Source organism: Botrytis porri (assembly GCF_014898465.1).
Source record: "Botrytis porri strain MUCL 3234 chromosome Unknown BPOR_011, whole genome shotgun sequence".
In the NCBI taxonomy this organism is placed as follows: Eukaryota; Fungi; Ascomycota; class Leotiomycetes; order Helotiales; family Sclerotiniaceae; genus Botrytis; species Botrytis porri.
The window spans coordinates 1,271,925-1,285,832 of NW_024066085.1; the positions used below are offsets into that span (position 1 = coordinate 1,271,925).

A 13,908-nucleotide genomic window follows, 5' to 3' on the forward strand; every position below is an offset into this window, starting at 1 on the left:
GTGACCATAGGTGCGTGTGGGAACGCTCACATAGCGAAGAAATCTCAATATCTTTATCATCGAGCTCATATGCTGACTCCCGTTCTTTAGCTATCCTGATCACTTAATTGGTATTCAAAAGCGAATATATGACAAGATACTTTGAAATGGAGCTACTGGAACTGGAGTAGAGGAGTTGTGCTTTTCAGTTTGGGGCGCTTATTTATGGTGCAGGCTACCGGCATTTTTGATTGACGTGTATATAATCCTTGGGTAACTGATAATAATTACACAGCTGCGTGAAACGACTGTTCCTCTCATTTGACCCGGCCGACAGCTTTTGGTCTTCTCAAAGCTGCTTTGATGTGAAATACTGAGTCTACTCTGTTTTAAGGGTAGCATTTTTTTAAAATAAAATGCTGACAGAATCATAGGAAATATTGCTAGTCTCCGTTTCCTCGGATACTCTTTCTACTTTCTTCCCTTCTCTTCCCTTCCGCTCCATATGCAACTTATTATATATCTTTCACAACTACCCCTCCCCGACCATTTTTGTTGTCTGCCAATCTTAATGGCTTCTCTGACGGCGCTTGGGCAGCGGATTCTGATGCTAATTCCTAGACTCCGTCTTCGAACTGCCTCTTTTTATTTCAAGTCGGTGAGTATACTGTCCATTTAGATCCCCCACTGTGTTCCGCTTTCACTAATTCATTATCTAACCTCTCCCAAGACTGCAGTCGAAGGAATTTTCACAATGCCAGTGGGTTCGACCAGCAATATATACCCACTAGAAACACACCAGCGGACTACATATGCTCTACCACTTCTCTCCAATGCGTCGACCAAGTCTTTACAGCCGCCGATGCCCGACCTCTTTCCCTAAGGGATCCTTGTGGAGTCAGTGCTCATAGCTGTTGTCTGGCTTCTCTGAGACAGCAAAAAAAACCCCCGACGTGGTTATATCCAAATAATATACGAGTAATTCATGATGGGCGCCGATGGGCAGAAAGTAGGAGACTACGGCAACAATTGGGCAAAGAAATTACTTGAAAGTGGGCTGGATTTTCCTTGTTCCTCCCCAAGTGACGAAGGATCAATTATTTGAGTGGATACAAGTGCCAAAGATTCGAACTTCTTTACAATTTGCTTGCATATATCTGCGGTGGCTTGAAGTGGTCTGCAAAAGGGGAACAAGAGTGCACAGTATTGATGGGGATGATACATGATCTTGGATACCATGATCACAGCTTTTGCCTGTAATCGAGTAACCCGCGGTTTTGTTGAGGTCTCTTAATCTCCTCTTCTCTAGATAGCTACCTTTCCCCCCTCGTCCTCTCCTTTTCTTCTGCCAGTAATCTAGCTCGGATCATGGATATTCCAGTACAAATCGGTTTCAAGCTTCCTGAAATCTTATTGAGCATAGGTATTTGCAAGAATTTATCGCCCGCAACGGAGATGCGCAATACATGCGAATTCTTTGAATGAGGTTATCTGGTATATATATATTAGCAAGTCACATTCATGCATTATTTTAATTCTGAGTTCTTAGTCGACTTTTCACATCACCATATTTCTTCTATTCAGTAAAGAAAAAACATACAGCTATTCATAAGAATGCAACCTCTTGTATACAAGCTCGGTTATATACTTACTGTGTCCTCACACGCCTCAAGGATTGAACAAAAAGAGCCTCAGGGTTCCCAATTTTATATCGCCCATATATCCTATGATAGGTGATGTCTCATTGTACTTGAGTTTTCAGTTAATGATATTCGAGCTTTAAAGTTTGAGAGAGACACCCTTACAATACATTGCCGTTAGGTTCATATCGCTGCCGCTGGTCGTGACAGCTAACTTGTTACATAAATTCAAGACTCGCTAAGGTGTCTTGACGTGGTCTGTGCCGTGAGTGGGACACTTTCGCGAAGCGAGACTTTCTCATGCATGATGCTGTCAGGGAATTCAGAATACCGAAGCATTACTTATGACTTTAAGTTTTCAATTATAACAAGACTTTTGACTTCTTAATTTCAGGTGTCTTAGCAAGATAAGGGACAGCACCATGGTCTCAGAACATATATCAGTGTTAACCCCAGCTGAAGCAGGATCTTGGCAAATTTGTTTGTGCCGTCGGAAGGTACACAGCTCAATGCTGCATGCACATAGTAAAACATACTAGCAAGTGCAGTCAAATAACTATGAGTTGAGTATGAACTCATTAATAATTTTTCTAATCTATAACACGTAGAGTTCTACGACAGATTTGAAGCACGTGTTGCTTTTATTCGGTTCAAATGCCACTGGGTGTAGAACAACTACGACTACTCAAGAAACACAGACGCACTCTGTCTGAGAACCCGCCCCAAAATATCGAATCGACTTTTCATCCTCGGTAAGTTACAATAAATCCCCGTTGTAGATGTATCAAACGTTAATATTACCTATTCTAAAGACACAGACTCTTCTGCCAATCCTTAGCGAGAGAAAATAGGGGACTCGCATCTCGGCGTCTCCAAAGCTTACAGACTGGATAATCGTATTCCATCAAGGATTAACCGTCGCGCCCCGTAGCCAGCCCAGATGATTCGGTTGAAGTTAGACATGATACGATATCATTCATCTAGATCAACTCCGAGAACAACATATTCCTCAAAAACTCCAACGCTTTCTTTCTCTCCGCTTCAGGAATCAGTTCAATATCTTCTACAAAAACCATCAAGCATTCCACCAAAGCGACAAAAATCAACAATCCACATCGTCGAATGTTCGCGCAAACGGGGTCACACTCTTACAGCGCCCTAGACTTTGAGATTGCATACTTACGCGCATATTTCGATTTTGCTAAAGCTGGAAGTGCATCTAAAACGAGGTGGTTGGTGAATAATCGAGCGGATCTGATACTGTAAAGTTGAGCGAGCAACTTTGAATTTGAGTTTTGACAAACCTACATACCTAGTATTAGATACTAGATAGGTGACTAACTTTGGCGGTGCGAAAATAGTACTTACTTCTTGTGATAGGACTTCAACTATGTTTCAGTATCACCCGTCCGAGTACGCCTCTGCGGTATTCATGCAGAAGTCGGTTCACACTTCAGAATTCTCGACAAGTCAAAATATATGTAAACTTCATGTTTCATATTATTTCAAAGACTACGTTACAATTCAAAAAATAATTATCTTCATTACTCAATACGTTCTATTACAATGTCGCTAATTAAATGAGTTGCGATGCTAGAGATCCCTGATTATAGGTAGCATAGGCCTTGAGCACAATTCCACCGTCCGTCCCTTTCTAGTTCTATCCATCCAGATTATATTAGTATATTCATACAGTATTACCGAGAACGCCGTCATGAATTTTATACAAGAGATGTTACACCGTTCAAGGCATCCTCATCGATGTCTATTGCCTTAATTTGGTCATGTATCCTCGAACAGTCTTCGACCCATACTCATAGAGTACGATCGCTGTCACATTGATCTCGACTACTCTTTGCAAAATCTCGGCTCTCAAAGATACCAGTCCTCTCTACGCCGTCCCAAACTCCCACTTGTTCACATCCAAGCGGAATACGGCAGTTGCTTCGGTCCGGTGCTGAACACGTTTTCCAAATCACTTCTTTCACCTCTCGGCCTACCTTCTCGAGAACGTCCACGGCCCACTATGTAAGTCGTGTAAGTTAGTTCAGGCTACCGAGACTTTGAAAGAAAATTTGCTGGAGGTGGAAAGAAATGAGGAACGCGAGGAGACGGTGCGGAGTACATACAATAACATCCAAATGCTCATACTCTTCTATCACCTTCTGATGCACGACCTTCACACATGGCTCTCTTCCTCTCTCGAACCTCCGGAGTAGCTTCCTTCCATCCACCAAATCGTCGGATCCCGACACCCATAATGCAAACGGGGGTACCTGCTCATTATACCAAGCTCTGCTTCTCTTAGGTTCTCTCTTTCCTTCATTTTCCATCATTTCTGCTCCGGGTTGCATCTCGTTCTCCGCCTTCTTTCCTTTGGAGGTCAACTTCTTCTTCTCGTCATTGCTGTCCGAATCATTCTGAGCATCACCCCATACCAATCTATCTTCCTCATCTTCCTGCATACTCTCCTCTCTCGTTGCTAATATACACTTGTGCTTTGCAAAGCCATCCCTCCCCAGCCACCACCTCATACTTTCTGCACTTACATACACAGGAGCGAATTGAAAACAACGATCTCGGGTTCCTTTGTCCCATCTAGCATCACTCCATTTGAACAACATGTGAAAAACATGATATCCTAAAGTCCCAAAAATCTTTCCTGGAATAATCTTATGGAAGAGCATCATGTACGGAAGAAAAGAATGAATACCAAAGATGATGCGAAAGACCGAAGGAGAGATCTTGCGCACGAATTTGAAATAGCCCTTGTCAATGAGCGGTCCAGCATATGCGGCTGGAGCCAATGCACAAAACACGCTTATTTTTTCACCCAGTTCAGGCCGTTGCTCTTTCGCGAGCGCGACAAACGTTTGAGTTGTACCTTGGGAATGGCCAACAAGGGCTAATTTGGGGAAGCCAGTTTCGGATAAAACGCGAGAAGTAAGTGCTGGCAAATCCAGAACCCCCATCTGCCGAATATTCCAAGCCCACATACGAGGATCACTATAGTCAAGAAGTGTATGTTCTGGCTTGAATCCGCATCGATTATTGCCGAGCCAAACGTCATAGCCTTGTTTGCATAGATAGAATGCCAGGGAGTGGTCATCATTAGTACAATAAGCACCAGATGATTGCAAGAGACCGTGGATCATTAGCACGGGATACTTTGATTTGCGATTATAGTCTGAAGAAAGTGGTCGACTTGGGCCCCGAGCCGCTCGTTGCTCCGCCGTCATGGGCGTATATTCACTTGGGTCGTATACGTGCCAAAGAACAATGATAAATCCATCTTCTGTCTGAACCTTTAGTTCCTCGACGTCTAGACCTACCCTTCGTGCATAATATCCCACATCACAAACAAGCGGATCTCTACCCCCCTCTGTCGGTACAAAATCCCCTTGTCCCGCATCACCTTCAACATCATCCACTTTTTCCTTAGATAATTTTTGGCGGTTCATCTTCTTCCAATGATTTTCCTCTTCCCTTCTCCTCCTCCTTCGTATTTTTTCTTCCTCGTAGAATATCCGTCCTCGGTCTGGATCCCTGAATGTACCCTTATACCATAAATAAGTAAAAATAGCCGGCACAGTCATAACGCCTGCTCCCATCACAATAGCTCCTAAAACTGCACAGGTAATGAAAAAACTGGTAGTCCTGAATGTCCAACATTGTAGGTTTCTTGTGATTGACGACGGGCCGTATAGCGGCAGAGGTGGAAATAGAGGATGCGTTTGCGAGGGCGGCATAGTTTTTCCAAGTGAGCCTTGGCCTGATGTTTGCCCGTCATTCCCTCCCCTATCATGTGAGCCACTCCTTTCGTCGCCCGCTGCTAGTCTATCCTCTTCGCTGACGATCTCTTCCGTCCCTTCGGCATCACTAATCATATTACCACCAATACCCCTTGCTTGTCTTCTGAGTCCATTCAATCTCTCCGATTCCTCCAATGGTGGCCCGGGCAATCGACCTCCATCCTCCAGAACAACCACTGTATCCCTTTCCGTCACATAATCCGCTCTCATCGCCGTTCCAGCTCCGTCATCGTCATCCTCGGGATCGATAAGGGATAGCTTCGCGGCTTGGCCGGCATAGGCGGATTCAGGTTCCGGATCGTTGCTCATGGCGGAATATCGCACGTACTCGAATTTCTTCGAATTGAACCTCGAAGTCATTCAGATTGTTCGCTCAAGTGGAGCTTTCAAAATCGTGGAAATCGACGATCCTTATATCCCCTGCCCCCGTCTCTCGTAGTCTACAGACACCAACTTGAACAATTCAAAACTTACCAATCGAAACCAAGAAATTTGAGCAATACCTTGCAAAAAGATGAGAGAAGGGAACAGGGTATAATATATCGAAACAGAAAACAGTCTCGCAAACGAAAAGGAGAGAGATGCGCATGAAACAAAAGTAGGAAATGCGATACCTTTCCCTTCACAATTATAAAACCATGCGAAATTCATGTTTCTGAACCAACTGTGTCAATCCAATGGACCGTGCCTGTCCGTACATGCATTTGAGTGGCTTGAGAGTGGATAGGTAGGTAGGTAATGAAAGTTATGTGGCGTTTGGGCGTTTTGACATAAATATGACAGGGGGTCAATGCTCTCGTGGTTCATTCTTGGGTGATGTTTGGAAAGAATGATGGAAATCAGACTTCAAAAGTATGGGAAACATAACTAAAGTGGTTGAGTTTCACAGCAAGTAATCTGGGCGCGTGTAGAATAGAGACTGTACAATAGAGACTATTCTATGAATAAGAAAGACTTGAGGTCTGAATTTAGTTCAAACTTTACGGTTGGAGTTAAAATTTGGTGTCTTGTATTTAGTATATATTATTTTACTCTCTTAACGCGTACGCCTTCTTGTACCTTTCCTTTTACATCATTAATATAGATTTTCTTCATCTTCCATGCTTCCATCTTGAAACAATCCTTGTACAGATTCCTTTCCCTTTGGCTTCACTCTGATTGTACCATTAAGTTGTTCTTCGTCAGTGCCATTATAGTAACCATCCTCAGCATTCTCATCCCAGTCACCCATATCTTTGGCCTTTCCCTTGCCTTTGACATCTGCCCTCGCTTTGCCCTTTCCTTTCCTCGAACTTCTTGAACTACTCGATGAGCTAGGTCTTTGCGCAGCTTTATCTTTATCTTTATTACCCTCGAATTGACCTCTAACTCTCGCGTAATGCTCTAACTCCCCAGCACTAACACTAGGAACTAATTCCCTTCCTGCAGCTTCAAAATCCTCTTCTTGTACGACTACGCGGAGATCATCTTCTTTTGCATAGTGGTCAAACCAATATGCGGTTGAAACCTTTCCTTTACCCTCGCTTCCGCGCTCGGAGTTGAGTTTGGCGAGATGTGAATCCACGTAGGATGCTTGGCGAGTCACAGCTTTAAGCATAGCATCTGAACAAAGTGCATAAAAATCGGCACCTGTATATGTAAAAGGAAGCCCAGAAGCAACACGAGCAAGAGATAGCGTAGGAGAAAGTGTAAATCTAATTGAGTTAGTATTTTTCAAGGCGAGGGAATGTCATATAACTTACTTTCTCGTTAAAGCCTCTAGAATTGTTTCTTGCTTCTCATGGGTATCACTGACTCCTAGGTACAACATCTTGTCAAATCTTCCTGGTCTCAGCAAGGCTGCATCCAGAAGATCTGGTCGATTTGTTGCACCAATAACAAAGACACCTCCACCACCGTCGTCTCCATCAGACATACCATCCAGCTCGGCCAATAATTGTGATACAATGCGGTCCATCACTCCACCACTGTCTCCTTGGTTACCTCTCTTGGGTGCAACCGAATCAAGCTCGTCGAAGAAAACAACACAGGGTCGTGCATCACGTGCACGCTGGAAGACTCTCCGAACATTGGCCTCGGATTCACCAATGTACATGTTTAGTAATTCTGGTCCCTTAACACTGAAGAAATTGAGACTGAATTCCGTGGCAATGGCCTTTGCCAGTAAAGTCTTTCCGGTTCCAGGAGGACCGTAGAATAAAATGCCAGATCGTTTCTTCATGCCTTTTGCGAATAATTCAGGTCGCTCAAGAGGCAATTGAATAGTTTCCATCACTGCTTCCTTGACATTCGACAGGCCACCAACATCATCCCAACCGACGTTTGGAATCTTGGGTGCGCCGATCGCATCAGCAAAATTCTTCCTTGCAAAATCTACTGCGACATCAAAATCGGCTTTGGTAAGGCAACGACCTGCTGGCCCAGCAGAAAGTAAGATATCGCGTACTGTAACAATATTTTCAGGGGTAGTAGATGCAGCCGCGAGTGCTTCTATGCGAGAGTTACGCGCCACGAGAGCTCGATCCACAACATCACGTAAGTCGCCGGCTACAAGGGCAGCAGTCTTTACAGCGACGGAACTGAAATCTACATCTGGTGCTAGAGAAATCGCTTGTTCTTCAATAATAGCACGAAGTATTCCCTCCCGCTCCCACTCATCGGGGGCAGTCATCTCGAGCTCATGGGTGAACAAACCCCGTATACCGTCTGGAATTTTGTCCACCTCCGTTGTAGTTGCAATAACAACTCTCGTTCCACTTTGAATGTCTTTCAACGTAGTGACCATTCTATCAGCAGTAAGACATTCAATGTGACGTATGAGGAGTGCGCAAAATGCGGGACCACAATTCATAGCTCTTTCAGCGCGTGCCTCAAGGAATCCTGCAGTCTTAACATCGCTTCCACCTCCACTTTCGTTAATTACATCTTTAGCATCAAGCTTGAACGTATGTAAGCCAATATCTGCGCAAGCATTAGCTGCTAACGTTGCTTTCCCAATGCTACGTTGCGTAGAGACAAGAAGAATCGCAAGCGGTGGTAAGTTCAGATGTATAGCTCTAGGGCTTGTAGCTGCGGCGATTAATTCTCTCAAACGCCGTTGTAACGTTGTGACATGTGGTTTTTTGACCTCTGGTATTGCGCTTGATTCGAGATCGGTCTTAGAAAGTGACTTCAGACCAAGGTAATATTCCCAAGAGTTCTCCATAGTTGCAGGCAATCGACTATTCTCACTGCCCGACTGCATCATACGTGTATTTGAAGCGTCGATTGAGACAACGCCACCCCAGATATCGTCTTCATCATTGGTCTCGGAGCTATCCTTCGTCAAACCGACATAGTTTATCCTATACCAAGCCGCAGCAGTAGTTTTGGCCGACTTAGTGGGTTCTACCTCAGCCAATGATGCATGCGAAAACATTTCATCGATTTCAAGGTCTTCACCAGTGGACGATTGTAAAGTTCGACCAAGACCTTGATCAATTGGAACAGCAATGAGATCACCCTTCCTTACAATTCTCCTCTTCTGAGAGAAATATTTTTTCAGTCCAGCAAATAGAGCGTTTTGCAAAGTGCGCTCATTCGAAGCAGGCGTTGAAATCTTCATGAGTGTTAAATCTTTTGCTGTGGGGGGATTTGAAAAGCTATTAATCTTAGCTAATGGCGTCTTCATTATTTGTGGCGCTCGTTTCAGAGGTGCAATACGACAGTATGATGTATTTTCCATATTTGCAAGAAGTAGAGGCGACATGTATGCCAATGGGCTTGCTGGTTTTTGGACTTGTGATTCAAAGAACGACAATCTTCGCCCCTCCTGTTTGCTACGTGGTATTTTGGTCATGGGGCGATGTGAAAAGCTTTCGGGTAGTCCAAAAACTTTCACAGGTCGCCAAGGCTTCTCCTCCTCGACATCTCCAAAGCTGCCCAGTCCCCAAAGCCCAACGCCATTGGCAGGTGGTTCTGCAGCTGCTTCTAATCGCACCCAGTCTCCTGAGAAGCATCCAATTTTAGTTAGAGAATTGATATCAACGAATATTCTTGCCTCCTCATCATCATCAGTATTAGGCTTTGGGTGCAGCATTTCGTCAGAGAGCGGTCTTGCTAATCCTTGCGTTTTGAACAATCTTCCACTTTGTCCACCTGCACGAGTAGTAGCCGTAAAAGAAGAGAATACGGAGCCTGGGGTAGCAATACCGTTTGTCCTTCGTCCGCCTGGAATGACCGTCTGGGGAGATCCAGGCTGTATCGTCGAGATTCCGCTGGCGTTATGAGATGGTAATACGGGTACCTGAAGCGAGATCATATCCTCCATGGAGTCATCCGAAAGACTGTCATTGTCGGCACTACTTTCTATTTCGGTGTCTGTTTCTGTGACATAATCAGATTCCCCTTCAAAAGCAGTATCCGTCTTGTATCTGTCCTCCGCAGCGGAATAGAATTGGTCATTACTTGTATCCTCGTCCTCTTCTGTCACTTGGTTTAACCCTCCATTCAATGGGATAGTTGTGTGCTTCGGTGGACTTTTCGCATGGTGTCCAGTCTGAGTGACGATGATCCTGGTTTTTGGCGACAGCAGTCCTTGTCCTACAGGCTCACTAAGAGTCACTTTTGCTGGAGGGGGAGGAACGTGGGTGATTGGATGAGGTTGCAAAGGTAATTGAACATAATCTCCCGTGTGCACAACTCTCAGCGATCTTAAAGCTTCTCGAATTGCCTTGGTCAGTTTATCCTCGGGACTTATTCCATTTCTGAGTGACTTCGTATGCCCATTCGCTTGCGGATGTTCTCCGTGAAATGTCCCTTCCCCATTTTCTAATCTCTTCGCAGATTCTCCCTCGATTGTAACGAACACTGTCTCCAGGGGTAAAGGAACTATGTCTAGGACGCGTATCTCAATGCCGCTTCGACTGTTGCTCGATAATTTGGAAGGTGCGACCCTCTGCAGGGTTTCCGCGAATGCTTGTAAAGTCGGGTTTTCGGGTGAGAATTGCACAGTGGAAGTTGCCAAATTGTTCGAGGACCGAACAGGAACAACAGTCCATGTTGAGTCTTCTACTGCTGTTGAGGCACTACAAGGAGAGATCGCAATGTAATGAACTGTATGATCGGACACACCGCTCTGCCCTAGACACAGGTCTTTTGCCAAATCTCCAGATATGACTCCTATATCCCCTTTCACATGCTCATCCAGAATCAATCTCGCAGAGATGGCCGGTTTATTTTGATGTCTTCTCTTCCGTTTCTTATTTTTCAATGGGAGCCCCATTGCACCGTTCGAAGAGTCTGTTGGGATTGACATCCTAAATCAATTAATTCGTGAATTCGTGAATGTTGCGGTATGGGAAGGTAGCTTTAGCTAGATAGCTACTTTTGTTAGTCGTCGTATTTGACAGCTGGCTCTTTCTCTTCTTTCAGTTCTCTCTATTCTGCCTAAGGATATGCTTTGAATCGAATAGCCGCACTCCCGAATAATTAAATAATATTAAAATCTACAATAGTCCTCAGAGCTCTTATTAACCTGAAAAGCAATCTATACCGATGAATTCTGGGGCCGAGGCTTTTGGGTTGGAATAACGCTAACCCTGAATCAAGCTAGCTCACCCTTTCTCGGAACGGAAAATGTACCAACTGATGTTCGAACAACCTTACGTATCAACCTGATGTTCTGGTGTCTCTAACACCTTGATTATTTGAGGAGATCCATATATCAACGAAGCTTTCCTAAATGCCCTATTGCATAACGAAAGCCGCTCTTCATTTACATTTAAACAATTTATATTAGGTACTATTCCAGCACTAGTACTTGCTCTTGCGGCCAGTGTCACAACTGTTTCTACAACTAAGTAGTTATATGTGTATCATCAAATTGCATATGAAACAAGGGATGACATCTTCAGATTCTGAGTTTACTCATAGCGAAATCTCGGCTACCTCTTCTCATGAATCAATATGGTTCGGACGTTGCTCTTGAACTGAAAGATTAGTCTTTGCCCCGAACTCTTTCACAAGTACTAGCGCATGTGATACATCCCTTCTCTGAATTACGGAGCGGAAGCTAGGCTTCAGATCATATCAAAAACGTCCCTGTGAACTCTTTCCATAACCCTAAAGAAACGCTTCTAGACATCCGGGCAACATGCGAATTAGCGACAAATGTGCTGTTCGAGAGAGGATTGGTACGAAATTGTATTATAGACCCGAACAGTATACCAATGGGCGTAGTCAGGAAGACATTTAATGGCGGCCCAACATATTCAGTGAAAGTGTTGATGTACCGTGGATATGGTTGCATGCCATTCTATATGAATAATTTTTGTCTTCCCTCGCGCAATCATAAACAGAGCCAAATATCTAATGCAAACCTGTAATTAAGGCGAGGAAGATGGAAAAGAAGAGAGAAGAGAAGCTGGAACCGCAATCATCCATCAGATTTCTGATTTTTATTGTTTTCGTTTTGACATTTTTTCATCAATTCATCTTCTCTAGCTAAGGTGAATGTCCCCTGCCTTAGCCCAGCTCAGCTGCAAGCTATCTGTCTTGCATACATAGGTATATTAGCCATCAGATATATCCAAAGGATTATGTAATGAAAATAGTATATGCCTAAATCTCATATGCATGACCAGCACTCAAGTACCATAATCCTTCTTTCCGATTTTTTGCTTTTTGCTTGCAGCTTCAATAGTGCCCTTGCCCTTCTTCTCCAGAACAACCTTCATAATCTCCTCCAACTTATCTACCGCCTCATTCCCGATCTGATAATGCACCACCAATCGACCAGCAAAAAGTTTTAAGCCTTTCTCCTCTCCCAGTTCTCTAAATTCGTCCGCCGAAACACCTGCATCAGCCAAGTCCAGCCACACCATGTTAGTTTCGGTTGGTTGCTGCAACTTGCCACCTAAACCTTCCCACAAAGCCGCGATTCTTTTGGCTGTCTTATGACTTTCGCGCAAGAGACCCCCTTCTCCATTTGGGCCCTTCCCAAAAGTTTCATCGACCGCAACTCTCGCAGCCGCGGTCAAAACACCAGCTTGACGGAGTCCTCCTCCAATACTTTTTCGAACCCATCTAGCATGCTTGATGAAATCTTTTTTGCCCACTAACATACTTCCGACTGGTGCGCCTAATCCCTTACTGAAACATAAACTAACACTATCACATTCCTTTGTAAAATCTGTCAGTGATCCCGCTCCAGCAACAACAGCCTCCCAAATTCTAGCTCCGTCCATATGTAATTTGATGCCATGCTTCCTGGCAAATCCTGAAATCGCCCTGACCTCCTCGAGTGGCATGATTGTTCCACCCAATGTATTCTCCAAACTAATAACCCTTGTCGGACATGTGTGTATGTCATCACTAATAGTGACAGATTTCTCTATGTCCTTTAGAGTCAAATAAACGCCATTGCTGGGTACGACTCCCTTCACAAGTGCCCCGCACAAAGATGCAGTACCGCCAGCTTCCCACTCGAGAATGTGGGCTCGATGGTCGCAGAGTACAGAGTAGGGAGGTTGAACAAGGTGAGAACGCAGAGCAATTTGGTTGCCCATGGTACCAGAGAGAACAAAAATGGCAGACTCATGCTCAGTAATCTCTGCAAGATAAGATTCAAGCGAATTTGTTGTTGGGTCTTCAGCGAAGACATCATCAAAGAGGGTAGTATTTTGAATGGCTGTAAGCATAGATTTGGTTGGAGTAGTCATTACATCGCCTGTAATAGATGTCAGTAAAATTTTGGGCACAGTGATTAAAGCTCCTACTGCGGAAATCAAATGCTGCTTGTCCTGGACCAGACCAAGCATTGATTTCATGATGAGGCTCTGGAGTTGGAGGTAAATCAGTCGTTCCACCTAAACCTTTCAGGTCACCCGTTCCCAATTCCTTTTCTCTGGTTGCCATACTGAAGAAGGCGGTTCTAGATCGAGTGCAATGAACTGGCGCGGGGTGAGGAAAGGGGTTTATGAGGGGTCGTATGTTGTCTTTGATAGATCTTAGCAACTGATGTTTTTCAAAGGAGATTGTAAGACTTGCTTATTGAAGAATAACTTGTAGGCCGCGAGGTCCTAAGGTACCTCAAAAGTTTCCCGGGTGAATGCATCTTTTGATTGAGCGGGGTTTCTTTGAACTATTAGGTATGCCCTTCAACTCACTTACGAACCTCAAAAGGGAAGTTGCTTCCAGTCCAATCTGGATAAGATCTGAGATAAGGCTCTTATCTTCATGTGACTAGATAAATCAATTGACAAATGCAAGCCATGGGAATTGGTGGTCTATTGAAATTCGATGAAGACATGAAAGCAATCATCCGAGACTCAGATATGCAACAAATGACAGTGATATGTGACCAATCGAGATACACAACATTTTATATGGGTCATTTGGGGCAAAATCATAGGTCTCCAGCTATCAACATAATCCTTAGTAAACATTCACTATGGATTACAATACATTCATTAATGAATGTTCTTCCTGCAGTCAAA

At 44.1% G+C, this 13,908-nt stretch overlaps 4 protein-coding genes across 4 annotated transcripts; 1 reads left to right on the plus strand and 3 right to left on the minus strand.

Annotated features, from left to right (window-relative positions):
- Positions 1-550: 550 nt before the first annotated feature.
- Positions 551-862, plus strand: EAF01_008418 (uncharacterized protein; the record flags this gene model as incomplete). Its single annotated transcript, XM_038916674.1, has 2 exons — positions 551-637; positions 710-862. 2 exons carry the CDS (start codon positions 551-553, stop codon positions 860-862), a joined length of 240 nt encoding a protein of 79 aa, XP_038768036.1.
- A 2,571-nt stretch (positions 863-3,433) lies between these two features.
- Positions 3,434-5,791, minus strand: EAF01_008419 (uncharacterized protein; the record flags this gene model as incomplete). The annotated part of the gene is made up of 2 exons (XM_038916675.1): positions 3,434-3,643; positions 3,749-5,791. The coding sequence occupies 2 exons, from the start codon at positions 5,789-5,791 to the stop codon at positions 3,434-3,436; spliced, it is 2,253 nt and encodes a 750-aa protein (XP_038768037.1).
- A 626-nt stretch (positions 5,792-6,417) lies between these two features.
- On the minus strand, positions 6,418-10,887 carry EAF01_008420 (uncharacterized protein). The gene is made up of 2 exons (XM_038916676.1): positions 7,174-10,887; positions 6,418-7,125 (listed from the first exon to the last, which is right to left on the minus strand). The coding sequence occupies exons 1-2, from the start codon at positions 10,725-10,727 to the stop codon at positions 6,507-6,509; spliced, it is 4,173 nt and encodes a 1,390-aa protein (XP_038768038.1). The 5' UTR covers positions 10,728-10,887; the 3' UTR covers positions 6,418-6,506.
- Positions 10,888-12,057: 1,170 nt separating this feature from the next.
- Positions 12,058-13,526, minus strand: EAF01_008421 (uncharacterized protein; the record flags this gene model as incomplete). Its single annotated transcript, XM_038916677.1, has 3 exons — positions 12,058-13,139; positions 13,189-13,407; positions 13,460-13,526. The coding sequence occupies 3 exons, from the start codon at positions 13,524-13,526 to the stop codon at positions 12,058-12,060; spliced, it is 1,368 nt and encodes a 455-aa protein (XP_038768039.1).
- Positions 13,527-13,908: the final 382 nt, after the last annotated feature.